This window comes from Oryctolagus cuniculus, chromosome 3 (assembly GCF_051225735.1).
Source record: "Oryctolagus cuniculus isolate XC-2025 breed Fujian yellow rabbit chromosome 3, ASM5122573v1, whole genome shotgun sequence".
Classification (NCBI taxonomy): Eukaryota; Metazoa; Chordata; class Mammalia; order Lagomorpha; family Leporidae; genus Oryctolagus; species Oryctolagus cuniculus.
In genome coordinates, this window is record NC_142869.1 from 141933425 (window position 1) to 141953575 (window position 20151).

At 45.2% G+C, this 20151-nt stretch overlaps 1 protein-coding gene and 1 long non-coding RNA gene across 7 annotated transcripts in view; one reads left to right on the plus strand and one right to left on the minus strand.

Annotated features, from left to right (window-relative positions):
• The window catches only part of LOC103348689 (uncharacterized), a 59818-nt gene extending 47503 nt beyond the window's left edge, over positions 1-12315 (minus strand). For both annotated transcript variants that reach the window (XR_011387395.2, XR_011387396.2), the window contains exon 1: positions 11873-12315. This is a non-coding gene — a long non-coding RNA (uncharacterized LOC103348689). The remainder of the gene's footprint in view (positions 1-11872) is intronic.
• A 126-nt stretch (positions 12316-12441) lies between these two features.
• RSBN1L (round spermatid basic protein 1 like) overlaps positions 12442-20151 on the plus strand; it is a 79996-nt gene continuing 72286 nt past the window's right edge. Inside the window, exon 1 of one of the 5 annotated variants that reach the window (XR_016231710.1) lies at positions 12442-13077. Coding sequence is in view for 2 of the 5 variants with exons in the window: in XM_070071195.2 (XP_069927296.2) it covers positions 12519-13077 (559 nt within the window). In the remaining 3 variants the exon portion in view is untranslated. The remainder of the gene's footprint in view (positions 13078-20151) is intronic. The other 4 variants (XR_016231711.1, XR_016231709.1, XM_070071195.2 and 1 more) reach the window with 4 other exon arrangements.

Genomic DNA, 20151 nt, shown 5'->3' on the forward strand with positions numbered 1-20151 from the left:
CTTTGGACTGGCCCAGCTCCAGCTGTTGTGGCCATTTAGGGAGTGAACCAGTGGATGGAAAACTTCTTTTTCTGCCTCTGCCTCTCTATAACTTTGCCTTTCAAAATAAATAAATCTTTAAAAATAAAACACTAATATTCAAAATGTGAAGGATGTATGGTAAAGGAAATCCACAAATGGAGGGTAGGGTGGGTTCTCTAATCAGACATTAGGACAATCATTTTTCTTTACACTTCTTTGCTACATGCAGGCTTTGAGGTGATAGTAAACTTTACCTTTACCCACTAGTGTCAGCTAAAACAGTCACCCCCCACACACTTTTTTTTTGAAGACAAGTGTTTTATTTATTATTATTTAAAAAGTTTATTTATTTGAAAGGCAAAGAAGGGGAGGCAGTAAGAGAGCTCTTCCACCCGCTGGTTCACTCTCCAAATGACTGCATTGGCTAGGGCTGGGTCAGGCCAACGCCAGGAGTCAGGAATTCCACTGGGGTCTCCCACGTGGGTGGCAGGAATCCAAACATTTGGGCCATCTTCTGCTGATTTCCCAGGTACATTAGCAGGGAGCTGGACTGGAAGTGGAGCAGCTAGGGCTTGAACTGGCACTCTGATAAGGGATAATGGTATTGCAGGTGGCTTAATCTGCTGTGCCACAGTATTGACCCCAAATAGTTCTCCCTTCCTGGAGAACTGACTTGAACTATAAAACCAGTACTTTTAAGAGATTTACACCATTGAATAAGGCTCTTTATCATACTTCTTATTGGGTTCCCATCCATTTTGTAAAGTAGGTATATACACATAAAAAAAAGAATACACATCAAATAATCTGATGTCTCTCTGTATAGAAACTCTGGCAACAGAATTAATCCCAGAAGATACCTTTGTGGATGGTTTCTATTGACTTCATCTGGCCACTTTCCTCTACCTTCTGCTTCCTGCTTTGTGGTTGCTACTGACTCTCCAACAAAACCTTTAAGTAGTGGCTGATACCTCTCCTGCAATTTTCAATTTTATTTTCCCCTAGTTTGCTGTCCTTCCCCATTTAAGTACATACTTAACTTGGAAAGAGGATTGTGGTTGAGCAAGTGGTTAGGCCATATTTGTTGTAAAATGAGATTATCGGTGAAGAGGTGAGAATTTAATTTCCCTGAAACATTGAGTAAGAAAAACAATTGGTTGAATGTTTACAATCTTGATAGCTACTGCCCCTCCCTGCTTCTCCATTTCAGGAAGGGAGGAGGACAAAGCGACAACCCTCGCTCCCCCCCCCCCCCCCAATCTGGGAGCTTTCCTGAGAGCTTCATTCAACCATGTCCCTTGCTATCTCATTGCCATGCCCAGCAGTAAAGGGAAACAGATAGCTGGCAGGAGAGGGTGGTCTCTGGTATAGCATGTTGAGTGCAGAGCTGACTCAAGTACCTATGGAAGATGCTGAGCAGTTGGGTCAAAAACACAGAAGAGCAGTCTTGTTTAAAGATGCAAATTGGGGACACACTAATATAAAAGTCTATTGAAGTTACAGGCATTTTTGAGATTAGCCAGGAAAATAATGTGAAGGGAAAAATAGGCCCTTGAATTGACACTTGAGGCCCTCCAGCATGTCATGTCTGAGAAGAGCAGGAACCCACAGAATACTGTGAAATGCTTACAAATGACCTCCCAGTGGCAGCTGAATTTAACAGAAACATTCCCCCAATGTCACCACGCATTCTCACCCTTTGTTTATTTAAAAAATGATTTTTGAGTGTTAGATGGCTAAACAAAGGCTATTGGGTTACTTCTTGTAACACAATATTTAATAATTAATCTTAATTTTTTAACCAGAGTTACTTTAATTATTTCCATATGCAACACCTCTATTTGTAGTGTAGTACTTTGTGTCAACCCTAGGACCTGGAATAAATTATGTTCTACTTCCTAAATTTAATAATGATTACATTTAATAAAGATAAGGGAAACATTTACATAATTATTACAGAGCTCTGTGCTGGTAGACACTAGAGAAATTGATGCTGAATCTATGTAAGGCCCAATGAGTTCTCTGGTCGTACATGTATACCTGGATACTAATCTGGCAATAGAATGGGAAGCAGAGTAATGTTATGCAACTTCAAGTAGAAGTTTCCTTCTTACTAGTTAATTCCAATAGTTTTTTCAATAGGTTAGGTGTGAATGGAAGGAGTTCTTGCAATGTTGGTCTTAGGTGTTTTTGCACTTACAGGTATTCCACACCTTTAAGAAAAGTCATATTAAAAAATTCTTTTTTTTTTTTTTCCTGACAGGCAGAGTGGACAGTGAGAGAGAGAGACAGAGAGAAAGGTCTTCCTTTTTGCCGTTGGTTCACCCTCCAATGGCTGCCGCGGCCGGCGCACCGCGCTGATCCGATGGCAGGAGCCAGGAGCCAGGTGCTTCTCCTGGTCTCCCATGGGGTGCAGGGCCCAAGCACCTGGGCCATCCTCCACTGCACTCCCTGGCCACAGCAGAGGGCTGGCCTGGAAGAGGGGCAACCGGGACAGAATCCGGCGCCCCGACAGGGACTAGAACCCGGTGTGCCGGCGCCGCTAGGCGGAGGATTAGCCCAGTGAGCCGCGGCGCCGGCTCCATATTAAAAAATTCTGAGTTGCATCAATGTCAACTTTCAATGTGTCAGTGTACATTACAATACATTAGGAAACAGTGACACTGACACGCACATGTTCTATAACTTGAGTCATCAGAAGGTGAACTTTGACTTTTTTTTTTTTAAAGATTTATTTATTTACTTGAAAGTCAGAGTTACACAGAGAAGGAGAGGCAGAGAGAGAGAGAGAAAGAGAGAGAAAGGTCTTCCATCTGCTGGTTCACTCCCCAGTTGGCTGCAATGGCCGGGGCTGTGCTGATCCGAAGCAAGGAGCTAGGAGCCTTCTCTGGGTCTTGCACACAGATGTAGGAGCCCAAGAACTTAGGCCATCTTCTACTGCTTTCCCAGGCCACAACAGAGAGCTGGATTGGAAGTGGAGCAGCCGGGACTTGAACCGGCATCCACATGGGATGCCGGCACTGCAGGCGGCACTGCAGCAGCTTTACCCGCTACGCCACAGCGCTGGCCCTGAACTTTGACTTTTCTGTTGGCTTCTCCTTTGGACTACCTTAGAACTACTTTACCAGTTCCTGGAGGAAAACTGGCTCATCAGAAATCAGGCTGAGCGAGTGATTCCTCCATTTCACACACATTTGCTGAATGCTTAATGTATACAAGGCACTGGGCTAGGTTTCACAGATCTATCAGTGAATCAGGATGAGTAGGAGAGATACACGTCTTTATGGACTCACTGTTTACTGAGGAAGACAGATGCTAAATAGACAGATGATAAAAAGCAAACAAATACTTGTAAAATAATTACAAACTATGATATGTGCTCTGAAATACAGACCATGCTGTGCAAAAGAATAATAAAAAAGAGCCACCTTAAAGTGAATGGTCATGGGAGGCCTTTTTGACATCTGAAAGAGGGAAGTTGCGGGAGGCCTTTTTGACACCTGAAAGAGGGCAGCTGCCGATAGGAGAGAGGACATCAGTCCAGGCAAAGGGCCTCAGGCATGAAGGAGTATGTTTCTGCGACAGAGGAAAAGCTAATGTGGCTGTAGTAGTAGGAGCAATGACAGTGTGGCGTGAGATGTTCAATTCTCTCTTGCAATGGCACACAAATCAGAATCCTAGAGCAGGAGTCAGGAAACCAAGTGCGGCAGGCCCACTCCATCCTGCTTCTTACTTTCATAATGGATCACTGGAAAAGAGCCAGGCCCACGCATTTACATATCGTTTCTGGCTGCTTTTGAGCTGTAGCAGTAGTTGGTCTGCCAGGTTGTTTACCGACAAGTTTGCTGGCCTCTATACTAGAGTGCAGACTAAATTAGAACTGACAGCATGGAAGTTGAAAAGGTCAGGCCTTCTTGAAGCACAGAACTGGCCTGTGCAACTGGCCAGTGATTGACTCAGATGAGAAAGTCACATTACAGGTGAGTAGGTCAGTGTGGTGCACGTAGAGTTTTAAGATGTCCCTGTCCTAAGTGTAGAAGGTTAGGGTATGGTTACATAAAGTATAAGGACCAAATATAGAAAAGAACTGTTTTTTTTCATCCAAGGTGTTCAGGAATCTGAACAGGGCTATGGGATAAGTATGCCTGCAAAGTGTATGCCTGCAAAGTGAAAATGCAGTTGAGCTCAGGCATGTAGGAGGAAATCATGTATAGAGAAGCTAGATTCCAGGTGGCACAAGCAGATAGCTCTAAGCCTTGCTAAGATATATCTATTATGGCTGAAGTTTTACTTAGCATCCATTCCAGCCATCAACAAAGGCAGGACTGTACATTAAAACAAAACTTGGGTCCGGCGCTGTGGCGTAGTAGGTTAAGCATCTACCTGCAGCACTGGCATCCCATATGGGAAGAGAGTCCCTGCTCTTCCACTTCCAATCCAGTTCTCTGCTAATGACCTGAGAAAGCAGTGGAGGATGGTCCAAGTGCTTGGACCCCTGTAGCCATATAGGAGACCCTGATTAAGCTCCTGGCTCCTGGTCAGCCCAGCTCTGGCCATTGGCAGTCATTTGGAGAGTAAGCCAGCAGATGGAAGACCTCTCCGTCTCTCCGTTTCTTTATCTGTAACTCCGCCTCTCAAATGAATAAATCTTTTAAAAAAATTAAATTTTGAACTTCTGAGGCTTTTGACATGCAGTTTCATATTCTCTTGTGAAGCTGTGCAGCTGCCCCTTGCACTTCCTCATGAAGATAAACAACTGATACTCTATACTGTATTACTAAGTTGTGATGCTTGGTAGGTTAAGTGTATTAAACCTATTTTTAATGTATGCTGTTTTCAACATGCAAACGGTTTACTGGAGTGAAATCCCATTGTAAGGTGGGGAGCGTTTGTATTCCCAGTTTCCCACAATTCCTACCACTTCCTTTACCTTACAATTCAACCTTCAACCTTATTTATTTTTTTTACAACTGACTGCCATGGTTTGAACGTGCTCCCTCCAAAATTCAGGTGTTGAAACTTAATGGTCAATGCAATGAGATGAACAGGTGGAGACCTTAAGAGGTGATGAGGTCACGAGGGCTCCATCCTTGCAAATGGGATTAAGGCCCTTATAAAAGAGGCTTCAGGCACATCTGTCCAGCTTGCCCTCCACCTTCCTCCACATTAGGACCCAGCATCCCACCCCTGGGGGATGCAGCTCTCACCAAACCCCCAGCCTGTCAGTGCTTTTGATCTTGGACTTCCTAGCCTACAGAACTGTGAGAAACATTCAGAAATCTACCAACAACAGATGCTGGAAAGGATGTGGGGAAAAAGGGACACTAACCCACTGTTGGTGGGAATGCAAACTGGTCAAGCCACTATGGAAGTCAGTCTGGAGATTCCTCAGAAACCTGAATATAACCCTACCATACAACCCAGCCATCCCACTCCTTGGAATTTACCCAAAGGAAATGAAATTGGCAAACAAAAAAGCTGTCTGCACATTAATGTTTATTGCAGCTCAATTCACAATAGCTAAGACCTGGAACCAACCCAAATGCCCATCAACAGTAGACTGGATAAAGAAATTATGGGACATGTACTCTATAGAATACTATACAGCAGTCAAAAACAATGAAACCCGGTCATTTGCAACAAGATGGAGGAATCTGGAAAACATTATGCTGAGTGAATTAAGCCAGTCCCAAAGGGACAAATATCATATGTTCTCCCTGATTGGCGACAACTAATTGAGCACCAAAGGGGAAACCTGTTGAAGTGAAATGGACACTATGAGAAACAGTGACTTGATCAGCTCTTGTCCTGAATGTTGATGTACAATTTAATACTTTATACATTTTAGTATTTTTTTTTGTTCTAGTACTATTGGTTGAACTCTGTAATTAACACACAATTATTCTTAGGTGTTTAAATTTTAACTGAAAAGCGATCCCTGTTAAATATAAGAGTGGGAATAAGAGAGGGAGGAGATGTACAATTTGGGACATGCTCAATCAGACTTGCCCCAAATGGTGGAGTTAGAAATGTGCCAGGGGATTCCAATTCAATCCCATCAAGGTGGCATGTACCAATGCCATCTCACTAGTCCCAGTGATCAATTTCTGTTCACAATTGATCATAATGATAGGACTAAGAACCAAAGGGATCACATAAACAAGAATAGTGTCTGCAAATACTAGCTGATAGAATCAAAAAGGGAGAGAATGATCCAACATGGGAAGCAGGATACACAGCAGACTCATAGAATGGCAGATGTTCTAAATAGCACTCTGGCCTCAGAATCAGCCCTTAAGGCATTTGGATCTGGCTGAAGAGCCCACAAGAGTATTTTAGGCATGGAAAACCAAGACACTCTGGAAAAAAAAAAAAAAACAAAAAAACCTAAATGAAAGATCTCTGCGAGTGAGATCCCAGTGGAAAGAATGGGGCCATCAAAGAAGGAGGTACCTTTCTCTGAAGGGAGGAGAGAACTTCCACTTTGACTATGACCCTGTCGGAATAAGATCAAAGTCGATGAACCCAAAAGGCTTCCATAGCCTTGGCAACTCATGACTAGAGCCTAGGGAGATTACTGATGCCATAAACAAGAGTGTCAAATTGTTAAGTCAACAACAGGAGTCACTGTGTACTTACTTCTCATGTGGGATCTGTCCTTAATGTGTTGTCCAATGTGAAGTAATGCTATAACTAGTACTGAAACAGTATTTTTCATTTTGTGTTTCTGTGTGGGTGCAAACTGATGAAATCTTTACTTAATATATACTGAATCGATCTTCTGTATATAAAGATAACTGAAAATGAATCTTGATGTGAATGGAATGGGAGGGGTGCGAGTGGGAGGGAAATTATGGGGGAGGGAAGCCATTGTAATCCATTAACTGTACTTTTGGAAATTTATATTTACTAAATAAAAAAAGGGAAAAAAAGAACTGTGAGAAAATAAATTTATGTTTTTAAAAGTATGTTTTATTTGAAAGAGTTACACAGAGAGAGGAGAGGCATGGGGGGAGGGGAGGGAGAGAGAGAGAATCTTCCCTCCGCTGATTCACTACCCAAATGGCTGTAACGTCCGGAGCTGAGTCAATCCGAAGCCAGGAGCCAGGAACTTCTTCTGGGTCTCCCACACGAATGCAGGGGCCCAAGGACTGGGACCATCTTCTACTACTTTTCCAGGCCATAGCAGAGAGCTGGATTGGAAGTGGAGCAGCCAGGACTCTAACTGGCACCCATTGGGATGCCGGCACTGCAGGCAGCAGCTTTACCCACTAAGCCACAGTGCTGGCCCCTGGTATTCTGTTATAATAGCACAAAATGCACTAAGACACCAAAAACGTTTGGCATTTACGTTTGTAATTTTTTGTTTTGTAACTGGAAAACGGGGAATTAAGTTTGTAAATTTTTTATTGTAAACATCACAAGCCTTTATGTTTCTGTATATATTTTATTATGTACTTTATATAATTCTTTTCAATATACTTATTGAGCTCTGACCATGTCCCAGATACTGTGCATATGAATATAAGTAACATATCATCCCTGTTTGAAGAGCTAGAAGGCTACAAACAGAGGACAATAGTTAAATGATCCCAGGCAGAATGGTGCAAAGGACCAACTCTGATTTGGCAGGTCAGAGCAACACGTTACTAGGGAGATGAATGAGCCACGTCTTGAAGGGTAAGAACTTTGCCAAGGTATCCCCCGTAGAGGAAACAGAAGATACGTGTGAAGTGCACATTTGGCCTAAGAGTTAAGACACCTACATCCCACATGAGAATATCTGAGTCTGATTTTTGCCCCTAGCTCCTGACCCAGCTTCCTGCTTAATGCAGACTCTGGGAGGTAGCAGTGATGTCTCAAGTAATTGGGTTTCTCCCGCTCACATGGGAGACCTAGATTGCATTCTTCCTCCTAGCTCCAACGCCAGCCCTGCCTGTTGTGGGCATCTGGGGAATGAATGAGGTGGCTAAGAGCAGTCTCTCTCTCTCTCTCTGCCTCTGAAATAGTAAAAAGAATGCACACATAGTTCAGACAGAAGAAACAGAAGGAAGCTGAGGAGAGAGAGAGAAAGGAGTTCTGGGGTTATATCAAGAATGGCCTGGAGTGGGCGTTTGGTTCAGCAGTTACGATGCTGCTTGGGACATCTGCATCTCACATCAGACCACCTGGTTTCAGTACAGGCTTTGCTGCCCACCCAGCTTCCTGCCAGTGCACATCCTGGGAGACTGCAGGTGATGGTTCAAGTACTCGAGTCCCTGTAACCCATGCAGGAGACTTGGATTAGGCTCTGGGTGCCTGGCTTTGTCCTGGTCCATCACCAACTGTTGCCTAGGAAACTGCCCCCCAGAGTCTGCACCAGAGGAAGCAAAATCTCTCTCTCTCTCTCTTGCTCTATGATTTTCAAGTAAAGTGAAAATAAATAAACAAAAATGAATGGCTTGTATGCTAAACTAAAAAGTGTGACTTTTATTCTTATTTAATAAGGGATTACTGAAGGGAATGAAACATAACGAGGCTTATATTTTACAAATATAATTTTGGCAGCAGCAGGGAGGATAGTTTAACAGCTAGGAAGACTAGTTAAGAAGGAAATCATTGACAAAATCTAGGCCCATGTGCTGCCTGGAAATAGGAAGCAGCAGTGGGAAGAGAGGAGAAACTAGAGATTGTGACTGACTGACTGTGGAGGGTGAAGGGAGAACAGGAGTCAAGGAGGCCCCCTAGGTTTGGAGCTCGAATGACCAAGTGGGTAAGGAACACGAGTTACTGACAGGTGGTAGATTGAGAATGCCTGGCACAAAGTGAGGTGTCTGGTTTTATAGGTGGTAGCACCCACTGGACACTGGATATGAGTCTGGAGTCAGGTGGAGGCTGGAGAGAAAGACTTGGGGATTCTCCCCATTTATGCAATGTAAGAAGACAGCATGAACCCCCACACTAACCTGTGAACCCCCAACACTAACACAGAAGAGGGGGCGCAATGCTCAGCAGCTGGGATAGAGAAAAGCAGGTAGGTGGAATGATCTGAGGTTAGAGGCTGGCAGCTTTGACAGAGATGAAGAGAGTTAGAGTGTGAGGAATTAAGTGCTGGCAAATGTTCAGGACAAACAACATGATTGTAGGTTCTAAGTTGAGCAGGAAGGAAGCCTACGTGGGAAGATTACTGTAGGACTGTTAAGAGTCAGTAGAGGGAAAAAGAACACCAAGTGAAATTTGGACTTCAGATAACCAAGAACATTTTAGGGCTGGTGCTATGGTGTAGCAGGTAAAGCTGCCACCTGTGGGACTGGCATCCCATATGGGTGCCAGTTCGAGTTCCAGCTGCTCCACTTCCAATCCAGCTCCCTGCTAATGTGCCTGGGAAAGCGGCAGAAGATGAACCAGGTGCTTGGGCCCCTGCACCCATGTGGGAGAACTGGAGGAACCTCCTGGCTCCTGGTTTTGGCCTGGCACAGCCCCAGCAGTTGTGGCTATTTGGGTGTGAGCCAGGGGATGGAACATGTCTCTCTGTCTCTCCCTTTCTCTCTGTAACTCTGTATTCCCATAAAAAAAAGTATAAACACATTCCAAATATTGTTTAGAGCATACTTATCCTAAAAATTTATAATTTTTTCTGGATTCCAATTTAACTTGTGTCTGGTATTTTATTTGATGATTATAATTAGGTGAAAAAAACGATGTGAGTGTCCTGAGGTCAAAGGGTAAGGGCCTGGTGTCAAGGAGTAAAGAAGAGAGAACATCAGAACACTGCCGTTTAGGATTTCACAGGTAGAAGAGTGGTTGGTGTCAAAAGCAACAAAGGAGGTTCTACTGGCATTGTGCCTAAAACAAACTGGAAAAGCAGTTCCAAGAAGAAACACCGAGAGAGAACGTAGTCATCAGCATGGGCCCTGAACTCTGCTAAAAGGATGGCTGCGATGTAGAGGGGGAAGAACAGGAACACGAGCCAAGTATCAAAGTCCTCACGAAGTATAGTAAAATGACCAGGAAGCCTGCGAAGGACAGCACACCACAAAGATCTCACAGGAGGAGGGGCTTTTTGCAGAGTACTAAAAGCTTGATAATAACCTGAAATCCCGTGACGCAGAACTGGAGGGCTGCTCTGCAGCTCAGAGAACTGAGACTAGAAAAAAGGCTAGTGTCCTCCTATAGGTGAGAAGGGGTGGTACTTGGAATAGAGTGCCAAAGGCAGACAAGGAGAGGAGTGGATGATTTGAGTGCTGGTAAAGTGACAAAAGGAATTGGTGATAGTGGTTGAAATTCTCTCCTAGTTAAATGCTGTTAGGAACAATCTGGGTGAAAGGGAATGGCCGATCACACGGAAGACAAAATACAGAGGAAATAATCAAGCAAATAAGGGACAGTACTGCCATGAGCCCTGGGTCTGGGGGGGGCCTGTCTCCTCAGCCTCCCAGCTGTTAGTCCATGACAGGATGTGCTCATGTGTGCCTGCAGCCATGCCTCTCTTGGAGCAGCTGGATCTGAGGCTGACTGACATGGTCACTGTGTGCAGGGACTGGGAGATGTGCAGTCAGGAGCATGGGGTCGGGATTGGGGTGGACTGGGGCAGTGTGGTGGAGCGTGGGCAAGAAATAAATAGAAGTCTAGGGACTCTGAGAATTCTAAACTTAGTCATGGCCTTCCTTTCATTATGAAAGTGGCTTTGTCAAGCCAGAATAGATTTTTATATAATAGCTTGTTATCTTACAAGTGTTAAGTATTTAGACAGATGGTATGTGGGCCTCCAAAGCCATGCTCTTGCCCAGGCTTTGCAAATTTCAGGGCTAGGCCTGATTAAGAGAACATTCCAGTATCATACAGTGTGGGCAGTAACAAATATATGCAGATCAGAATGCACTTTAGCTGGGTCCTTTAGAAGTCAGGTTTCCCAGACTTGCATGTGGGAGATGAAGGTGGGAGTGTGGCAGATTTCCAGGCATTACACACATTAATGTATAAGGGACGCTTTTCTAGATCAGGAGGGTCAACAATTATGCGAGTGTTGTCAATGTGATGGTTTCAGTGTGTGATTTTTTTAAAGCTTCTTGAACATGGGAGAAGCTCTGAGTGTGGAAGAGAATTTAGTGATCATGTAATCACATTTACTCAGCCCTAGTGAGGAGCAGCTTCCAGTCCTATCCTCTCCACCGCCCCCACCCCCAGGCCCATGATGCTTTTCAAGAGGACATCTGATGCCAGTCAAACCCAAGCCTGAGGCTTTCCCTCCCTTTCACTGATGTGTGTTACAGGAAATAATTCTCCTACTTGTAGAAATTTGAGGCACTCTAAGAAACAAAAGGGAAACAAAATACAGAACTCCAACTTCCTGAAGTCCCAAGAATGGAGAGTCCCAAGACTGCTTTGAACTATTTCCACAAAGTCACAGGCAAGTTAGCTCTCCTCTCAGGACTCCTTAAACTATCTTCTCATCTGGTCATCTTCTGCCTTGACTACTTTTATCCCTTACATCCTTTCCGTTGGCCTTCTGGTCTCTTGCAAGATCTAACGGTTAAATTAAAATCATACTCTCTGCCATCGTTCCAACTGTATGGTAAGCCATCTCACCAAAGTCTTATCTTCTAAGCTAAAAATCCGTCTTACACAAACTCCTTATCTTGTAAGATAAAAATCAAAGCGCACGCCTACTAAACACCGAACGCTCGGAGAACTAAACGCTACAACAGACACTTTAGGGGAAAAAATTCTTGCTTCTCCATCATCTATGAAATACCACGATCGATTTTTTTTCTTGGCGAATCTAAGGTATAATAATGGTCATATCATCAAAACCTTGAAGGGTCCAATCACAACAGTTAAAAAAGTCTCCAAGTCTAGAATGAGTCCTTACCTTCAGGGTCGGAAGTTAATTTAAAAGTTCTGGGTTTGCAGGAAGTCATCTCCCTCCAAGCTCTGGCGGTCAGGATCTCAGCACGAGTACCATCCTCTCACCGCGCCAAGGGACTGAGAGTCCGTCTCATCCATCGGCTACCGACTCCCACAAAACGAGGACTTCATGCCCGGGAAACTTTCCTCCTCAGAGTTCGGCTTTCCGCACGCGTAGAGGCAGCGAGGGACCCAGGGCATCCCAAGGAGAAACAAAGAGAGAGTGGTCCCTGTGAGACCCAGTCTTCCACGCGCCATCTTGGCCGGGGCAGATTTTGGGGTGCCCGCGAGCTGTCAACAAGGACACTGAGTCACAGGACACCCGCGCTCCCGCTGGCCACAGCGGGAAGAGCCTTCTCAGCGCTACCGGCTCCGCCACTAGCCGCGCCCCGCAGTGCTCTGACCTCCAGAGCGGTCCACTTGGCGGTCCCACCCTTCACCTTGCGTTGGCGCGCTTGATTGGCTCCTCCGTGGCTCCCTCAGCGTGGCCTACCCAATGGGCAGCCCGGCCGGTGCCCCGGCCACTCCGCCCCTTCCCCGCCCCTGACGGAGGGCCCGCCCCCTGCCCCGCGCTTGGGAGCCGAGGAGAGTAAATACAACAGGAGCGCAAAATGGCGGAACCGCCGAGTCCGGTGCGCGGCGCCGCTGCCGCCGCCGCCGTCCCAGAGAAAGAAGTATTTGGCAAGCTGCAGCCCTTCTCCCGGGACCCACCGGGGGCTCTGTCCACCAAGAAGGTCCGGACCGAGGAGAAGAAGGTGCCGCGGAGAGTGAACGGAGACGGGGGCAGCGGCGGGAACAGCAGGCAGCTGCAGCCGCCGGCGGCACCTTCGACTCAGAGCTATGGCAGCCCCGCGTCTTGGAGCTTCGCCGCGCTGTCTGCTGCCCCCTCCCCGTCCTCTTCTCGGAGCTGTTTCTCTTTCTCCGCCGGCGCGGCCGTGCCCTCTGCAGCCTCCGCTTCCTTGTCTCAGCCGGTGCCGCGCAAAGTGCTGGTGCCTCCTACGCTGCTGCACACTCAGCCTCACCAGCTCCTGCTGCCGGCCGCCGCTTCCGCGGCCAACGCCAAGCCGCGCAGACCCAAGGAGAAGCGGGAGAAGGAGAGGAGGCGGCACGGCCTCGGCGGGGCCGGCCGCGAGGAGAACGGCGAGGTGAAGCCGCTGCCGCTGCCGCGAGGTGGGTGCGGGCAGGCGCCCCGCGGTCCCCGCCGCGCCCGGGCAGCGAGCGCCGCGGCCGCGTGCAGCGCCAGCCTGGAGGGGGCGGGTGGCGTCCCGTTCTCGGCGGGTGGCTTTGCGGTCCCCCGCGGGGGCCGGAAATGGAGCCTGTAATTTCGGTCGCCGAGGTTGGGGGCGGTGGGGGGCACGGCCGAAACTCTCTTTTTATTTTGTATATTGTTCCTTCCTCCCGGTTAATGCGCTGCGGGGTTTGGTCCGTGTCCGCGTAGCGGACCCCGTCCTGGGTGTGTTTGGCGAACGAGATCGGGGAAGGGGTTGGTCTGGTAGAAGATGCTTGGACCTCGTGGATGTGATCTCGGGAATTCGGGTTTTTGTGACACGGCCTCCGACACCAAAAAATCCTGTCCCGAAGAGGTGCGTGGAGAGCTCTGACGTCTGCGGGAAGCTACCGGAGGCCTGAGCGTTTCGCCCCTATTAGGGAAATGAGGTGCTGTGCAGGGCCCCAAGTGTGCTGTTTCATAAGGTACCCCCCCCCCCACCACCGGCTTCTCCACTCCGTGAGCCAAAGTGTGTTGGTGGTCCTGCTGGGAATACCACCCTCCGAAAGAATTTTCAGCCATATTCGTTTTTTCCTGCAGCAAGTGATAAAATCAGGAGCTTTGACGTTTTGGGGCCAGATCAAGTGGCTGCGAAATGTTCTCTAGCGTCAGAAAAAAGGCAACGTCTTAAGCGTCCGTTTCAGGCACGATTCACTCTCTTTTTAAAATGTGGGTTAGTCATAGAATTTTCCAGACTTTTTCTTTAAAATAAGTGGGCTTCCCGTTTTAGCTGTGGATGCACGGTGACCTGAGAATAGGTAACTGTAGTCTGGTTGAAAACCACATCTTTATGTGATCGCAAGCCTAAAGCTCCCAGTGATCTTTTTTCTATAAATTTGCATTGCTACACAATGTCTATTTTCTTTTTTAAGGAAGAAAAGTGAAATTTCACGCAGTTTTAGCCTTGCAGATCCCATGATAGCTCTAGTTTCGAAGTGGAATGGTTAATGTTTTTTCACAATTTAAAAAAAAAAACCGCTGGGCAGAAGTATGTGTGTAGCAACAGTGTTACTTCTTCCTGGATGTTTTTGCGTGTAGCCAAGTACTGGGGTGCAGGGTAGCCAGGTGCTGGGGTGCAGGGTAAAGATCTCAGCTTTGGACAGTGTTGCTTCTGGGAAAAGGAATTTACATCAAGAATGGAATTTATATTCCTTTTGCCCAGGAATTTTAGGTGGTTAGTATTTGAAAGCTGTTTTGTTTTAATGGTTATATGAATAATTTAAATTAAAAGTTCCTGAAAGTGTATTCCTATGCAGCTTGGTACCGTCTTGTTTGTAGTGAGTGAGCTGCTTGCTCTTCATGAGTTCTGAGGAAGTGAATATGAACATTACGTGGTCATATTAGAATATCTGAAAAGAAGTAAGCATTCATGAACAGTTCTTACTTCAAATGCCGAGCACACAGATGACACTTAAAGTGAAGTGGCTGTTAAATAGGATTGAATGCATGTAGAACCCTCCTTTTGAGGGGCACTGCCTACATTTTTAAGCCTAAATATAAGCAGTGATCACTTTTTACATTAGATGTGGGAAGATATTTTCCCATGACCTGTGTAGGTTTTTGGAATAGTGAAAAATATTAATATTAAATTTTTTTAACAGAAATGTTATTTCATTAAGTAAAAACTAAAAATCAGAGAAAATAATTTTTTTGTATTGATGGTATGACTTTTTAAAAAAGTATTTATTTGAGAGAGAGAAAGACAGAAAAAGCTCCCATAAGCTAGTTCATTCTCCAGATGCCTGCGATGGCTGGGACTGGGCCAGAGTAGAGCTGTGAGCCAGGAATGGAATCCAGGTCCCCCGTGTAGATAGCAGGAAATCAGCTACTCAAGCCAACACCACTGCCTCCCAGGATCTGCATTAGCAGGAAGCTGAAGTCAGGAGCCATTGCCAGTCACCTATTGAACCTAAGTTTCAGTTTGGTTTGCTTATATCTTAACTGCTAGGTCAAAACTCCGCTCTTTGATGGTAAACTTAATGGTGGAAATTTTTCTTCTTGGGAGGTAATCATGTCCTTTTAAAGTTTGTATTTAGCCGAATTGAACAGGTTCTGTTTTAACCAATTAAAATTCTTAAGAAATAGTGGTGATACAATAGTGAGAGTGTATATATGCCTTTATTATAGATATAATTGCAAATATGAAAGTCCTAATTTGCAACACAACTCATTTCTTTCTGCTTTTTATAAGAGTCTTAGTGAATGGGTCCAGGCCTCTGTTGTTTTAGGTGTCTGCTGTCTCTAGTGTTGCTGTCAGCTGGCTGTACATAGTTCAGTGATCCCCTCCATTATCCATATCTCATTGATTGAACAACTTGAGCCTGAGCTGGAAGTTAGCTATAAAGACTTCTGAACAAGGAAAATAGATTCTTTCCCGACAAAAACCAAACTGACACACACGTACACCCAGAAAATCTAGCTCTCCACACTTCCCTTAAACAGTTAAGTGCCCATATTTATAATCGTTTTTTTAATGCCCTTAGGTAGAGCTGCTTTATTTTTGCATTGGTGACCATTCTCACAGAAGGTATTTGGAGGAAATGAAAGTACCTTTATGAAAAGGCCTGTTAGGCCAATAGTAAATGTTACTTGAATCTGAAGCGTGGTTATTAAATTATTTTAGCCTCATAAAAAAATAAAAAAAATGTGTCTGCCCTGATAGAATCATTGACAGTAGATTTGAAAGTTAGGAGGCATGCACAAAAGAATTATGAAAGCATAGTCGTCCAGGCTGTGTAGCTTATACGACACCATTCACACCGAAAATCTCTAAGGCTGTTTAGTCATAGTACTGTAGCTGACTTTCATGATAGTGTGAGTCATTAGATAAAAATTATGCTTCCTTTTCAGTATTCAAAATGTATTTATTGGGATGATTTTCCACTCATCTTGACTTAGGGTGCTTTTAGTGCTGCTGCTTCTGAAGGAACATCCTTCTGTCAGCTTTCCCTTTCCTCCTGCAGGCTGGCAGGGAGTGGAGCGGCCAGCACGCAAAACTACCATTGTGATGGCTAGAGACCTTGATGATTTTATAGCATCCTGGGCATTTCATGTCCTTAAAGTAGGAATTGAGGCCCTGTAACAGGTGCTGCTTCTTGTGTCTCCTCTTTACTTCTGGAGAGGGATTGAGGAGATCCTTTGCAAGAAGTGTGTTCTCCTGGGGAGGTTGTCACCTCCAGAAAGCAAAATTAATTTATTTTTCTTATTTAAAAGATTTATTTATTTGTTTGAGAGGCAGAGTGACAGAGAGAGGGACAGACAGAGAGAGGTCTTCCATCCGCTTGTTTACTCCCCTGATGGCTTCAACTCTTGGAACTTGGGCCGATTCGAAACCAGGAGCTTCTTCTGGGCCTCTCACATGGGTGCAGGGGCCCAAGCACTTAGGCCATGTTTGGCTGCTTTCCCAGGCTATAGCAGAGAGCTAGATTGGAAGAGAGCAGCCAGGATTTGAACCAGCGCCCATATGGGATGCTGATGCTGCAGGCAGAGGCTTAACCTACTATACCACAGCCCTGGCCCTAAATTTATTTCTTATAAAAAGTGCAACACATTTTGGATTTTTTTTTTTTTTAATTTGAAAGGCAGAGAGAGAGAGAAAGCTCCTGTGGGCTGATTTTCTCCCCAATGTTTTCAGTGGTTCTCCCACGTAGATGCAGGGGCCCAAGTACTTGAGCCATTTTCTGCTGCTTTCCATACCTTCCAGCTGGATCGGAAGTGGAGCAGCTGGGACTTGATCTGGCGGCCATGTGGGATGTTGACACTGTAGGCAGTAGCTTTTCCTGGTTATGCCACAGCGCCAGCCCCAGGAACCCACTTTTACTTAGAGTCATCTCTGCTGCCTCCTAGGGTCTCCTTTAGCAGGAAGGAAACAGATCAGAAGCTAGAGCCAGGAGTTATACCTAGATGCCAAGTCTTAACTGCTAAGATAAATATCTGAGTCATGTTTTAGATTTTTAAAACTAAACACTGCCGGCACCGCGGCTCACTAGGCTAATCCTCCGCCTTGCGGCGCTGGCACACCGGGTTCTAGTCCCAGTCGGGGTGCCGGATTCTGTCCCAGTTGCCCCTCTTCCAGGCCAGCTCTCTGCTGTGGCCCGGGAGTGCAGTGGAGGATGGCCCAAGTACTTGGGCCCTGCACCCCATGGGAGACCAGGATAAGTACCTGGCTCCTGCCATCGGATCAGCGCCGTGCGCTGGCCGCAGCGGCCATTGGAGGGTGACCTTTCTCTCTGTCTCTCTCTCTCACTGTCCACTCTGCCTGTCAAAAAAAAAAAAAGCAAAAACAAAAACAAAAAAACCCAAAACTAAACACTAACCAAGTGTTGGTGCTTACAGAGGCAGTCTACTGAAGAGTTAACCCATTTTCCTGTAAGACTGAATAAATTATTGAACTGGTAAATGTGGGAAGTAGAAGTGAACATGTACTGAGATGTCCCGCATTTAGGATATATTATGGCAAACCAAAGGAAAAAAAATGTATAACTAGATATCATGTAGCTTAACTGATTCCACTTATTAACTAATTATTTTCCCTTAGAATGACCTGTGAAGTATTCCAAAACCAGGAGAATTTCACTGAATTTTTGAAAATGTAGTTAAAGAAGTCAATGAAAATAAAGGCTTTTGTTAGAATTGAATAACATGAAGTGTATAAAATTCAGTGATTTTAAAGGGATGAGTGTTTGGAGATTTTTCAAGCTACATTCTTGTCTTGGTCTTTTCCAATACTATCCAACAACTTTAGATTAAATTCAGAATTGGAGTTTTCATCATCTGAGCAAATATTGTCACTGCTGAGAGTAATTTACTAGGGTTTTCTCTTGTGTAGCCTTTATGCCTTTTTTTTTTTTTTTTTAATTTTTTCATGTGCTGGTTTTCTCTGGCAAAGTCTTTCCATACCTTCCAGCAGCTCCATAAAATGCTTCTCAGTGCAATTTTCCACATGGGCAGATCTGTCAGATAAACTTACCAGTTCCGGCTGTAGCCGTAGCCGGAGCTGTGGCCATCCCTTCTGTGGCCGTCCTTCCCGGCACGGTCTGGATCGTTTCCTCTTCAGCCACTGTGAAACTACCACCTCGGGACTTCCCTTAGCTGACAGTCTGGGAACTTCTTTCACCTCTGCTGAATTCCCTTTTTCTGGATCCATGCCTGCCCTTTGGTTCTGGTTTCCTCTCCTAGAGGTACTGTGAAACGGTGTGGGTGGGAAGCACATTTTTTGGTATTTTATTTTTACCCTCATGCTTGACTGTTTGGCTCTTGACAGATTTTTATTTTGGCAATAATTTTCCCTACAAACTCTGAAAGCAGTGTTTCATTATTGCCTGTGTTCAGTGTGAACATCGAGAAGTCTGGGTGGTATTCTATCTGGGAATTTGCAATCCTTTAACCTAATTTAAAAATTTCAACTTTTGGGGCCGGAGCTGTGGCATAGTAGGTTAAGCTGCCTCCTGCAGCGCAGGTATCCCACGTGGGAATCCCACTTCAGATCTAGCTCCCTGCTAATGCACCTAGGAAAGCAGCAAAGGATGACTCAAGTGCTTGGGCTCCTGCACCCCCATGGGAGACTCAGATAAAGTTCCTGGCTCCTGTAGCTTTGGATCAGCCTAGCTGCAGTCATTGCGGCCTTTTGGGGAGTGTACCAGCGGGTAAGAGACCTCTCTTTGTAACTCTGCCTCTCAAATAAAACTAATTAAAAAATCAAACTTCAACTTTTAAAAACATTTTATGAGCGCCTGCTCTTTGCTTCTTTGTTATATAGCATTTTGTTCCTTTTTCATGGATTCAGCATCTTCTGTTATATCATCGAGGATAATTACAATTTTTTTGAAATGTTCTGTTTCTTGCCCCCCCGTTTGTTTTGGTCTCTTTTTTAGTTGGAGGCTTTCTTCCTATCTCTGTGATTCCTGGCAGTTCCTTCATATTTAAAACAAAGTTACTAAAGCTAATTGAGAAGCTCACTGGGCATGCATGAGCAGGGCTTAGTGACTAATGGACTCCCATGATTTTATCTAAGTTTCTTTTCTCTGTGTGGCATGTAAAAAGGCTTTCAGTTTATTTATATAAAGTTCCTTCATTTTTCTGTCTCTCTTTGGGTGGAATGATGGCAAGAGGAGGGGTGTCTTACTCACTAGGAGTGCCATAACAAAATACCATAGACTGCATGGCTTAAACAACAGAAATTTATTTTCTCGCAGTTTCAGAGGCTGACGGCCAAGGTCAATGTACCAGTGTGGTCAAGTTCTGGTAAGGACTTTTTTCCTGGCCTGCAGACATCTGCCTTCTCACTATGTACTCACATGGCCTTGCCTTAATGCTTGCTTCTCCAGAGAAATATCTCATTCTCTTCCTATTCAAAGGCATCAAGGGAAAACAATTTAGTTCATAGCAAGGGGGCTGACAGAGGTAATCAGTTTAGAAGGCAAGGTTCTAGTGCTTGTTGGGGAAAGAAAACTATAAATATTGCTATTCAGTTTGTAAATTTCTAAAAAATATTTATTTAAAGACAGTAACAAATGATGGGTAGGATGTGGAGAAGGAGTTTCCTGCTCTTACATATGTTGGTGGGAATGTAAATTAGTGCAGCTACTTTGGAACACAGTATAGAGGTTTGTTTCCTTCCTTCCTCCCTCCCCCCCCCCTCTCCCTCCCTTTTTTATTTTTAAGATTTATTTATTTATTTGAAAGGCAGAATTACAGAGAAAGAAAGAGAGAGAGAGAGAGAGATCTTCCATCTGCTAATTCACTCCCCAAAAGGCTGCAAGAGTCAGAGCTAGGCCAGTCCAAAGCCAGGAGCCAGGAGCTTCTTCCTGGTCTCTCACATGGGTGCAGGGGCCCAAACACTTGTGCCATCTTCCACTGTTTTCCCAGATGCATTAGCAGAGAGCTGGTTTGGAAGCAGAGAAGCCAGGTCTCCAACTAGCACCCATATGGGATGCCAGCATCACAGGTGGAGGCTTAACTTGCTGTGCCACAGCGTG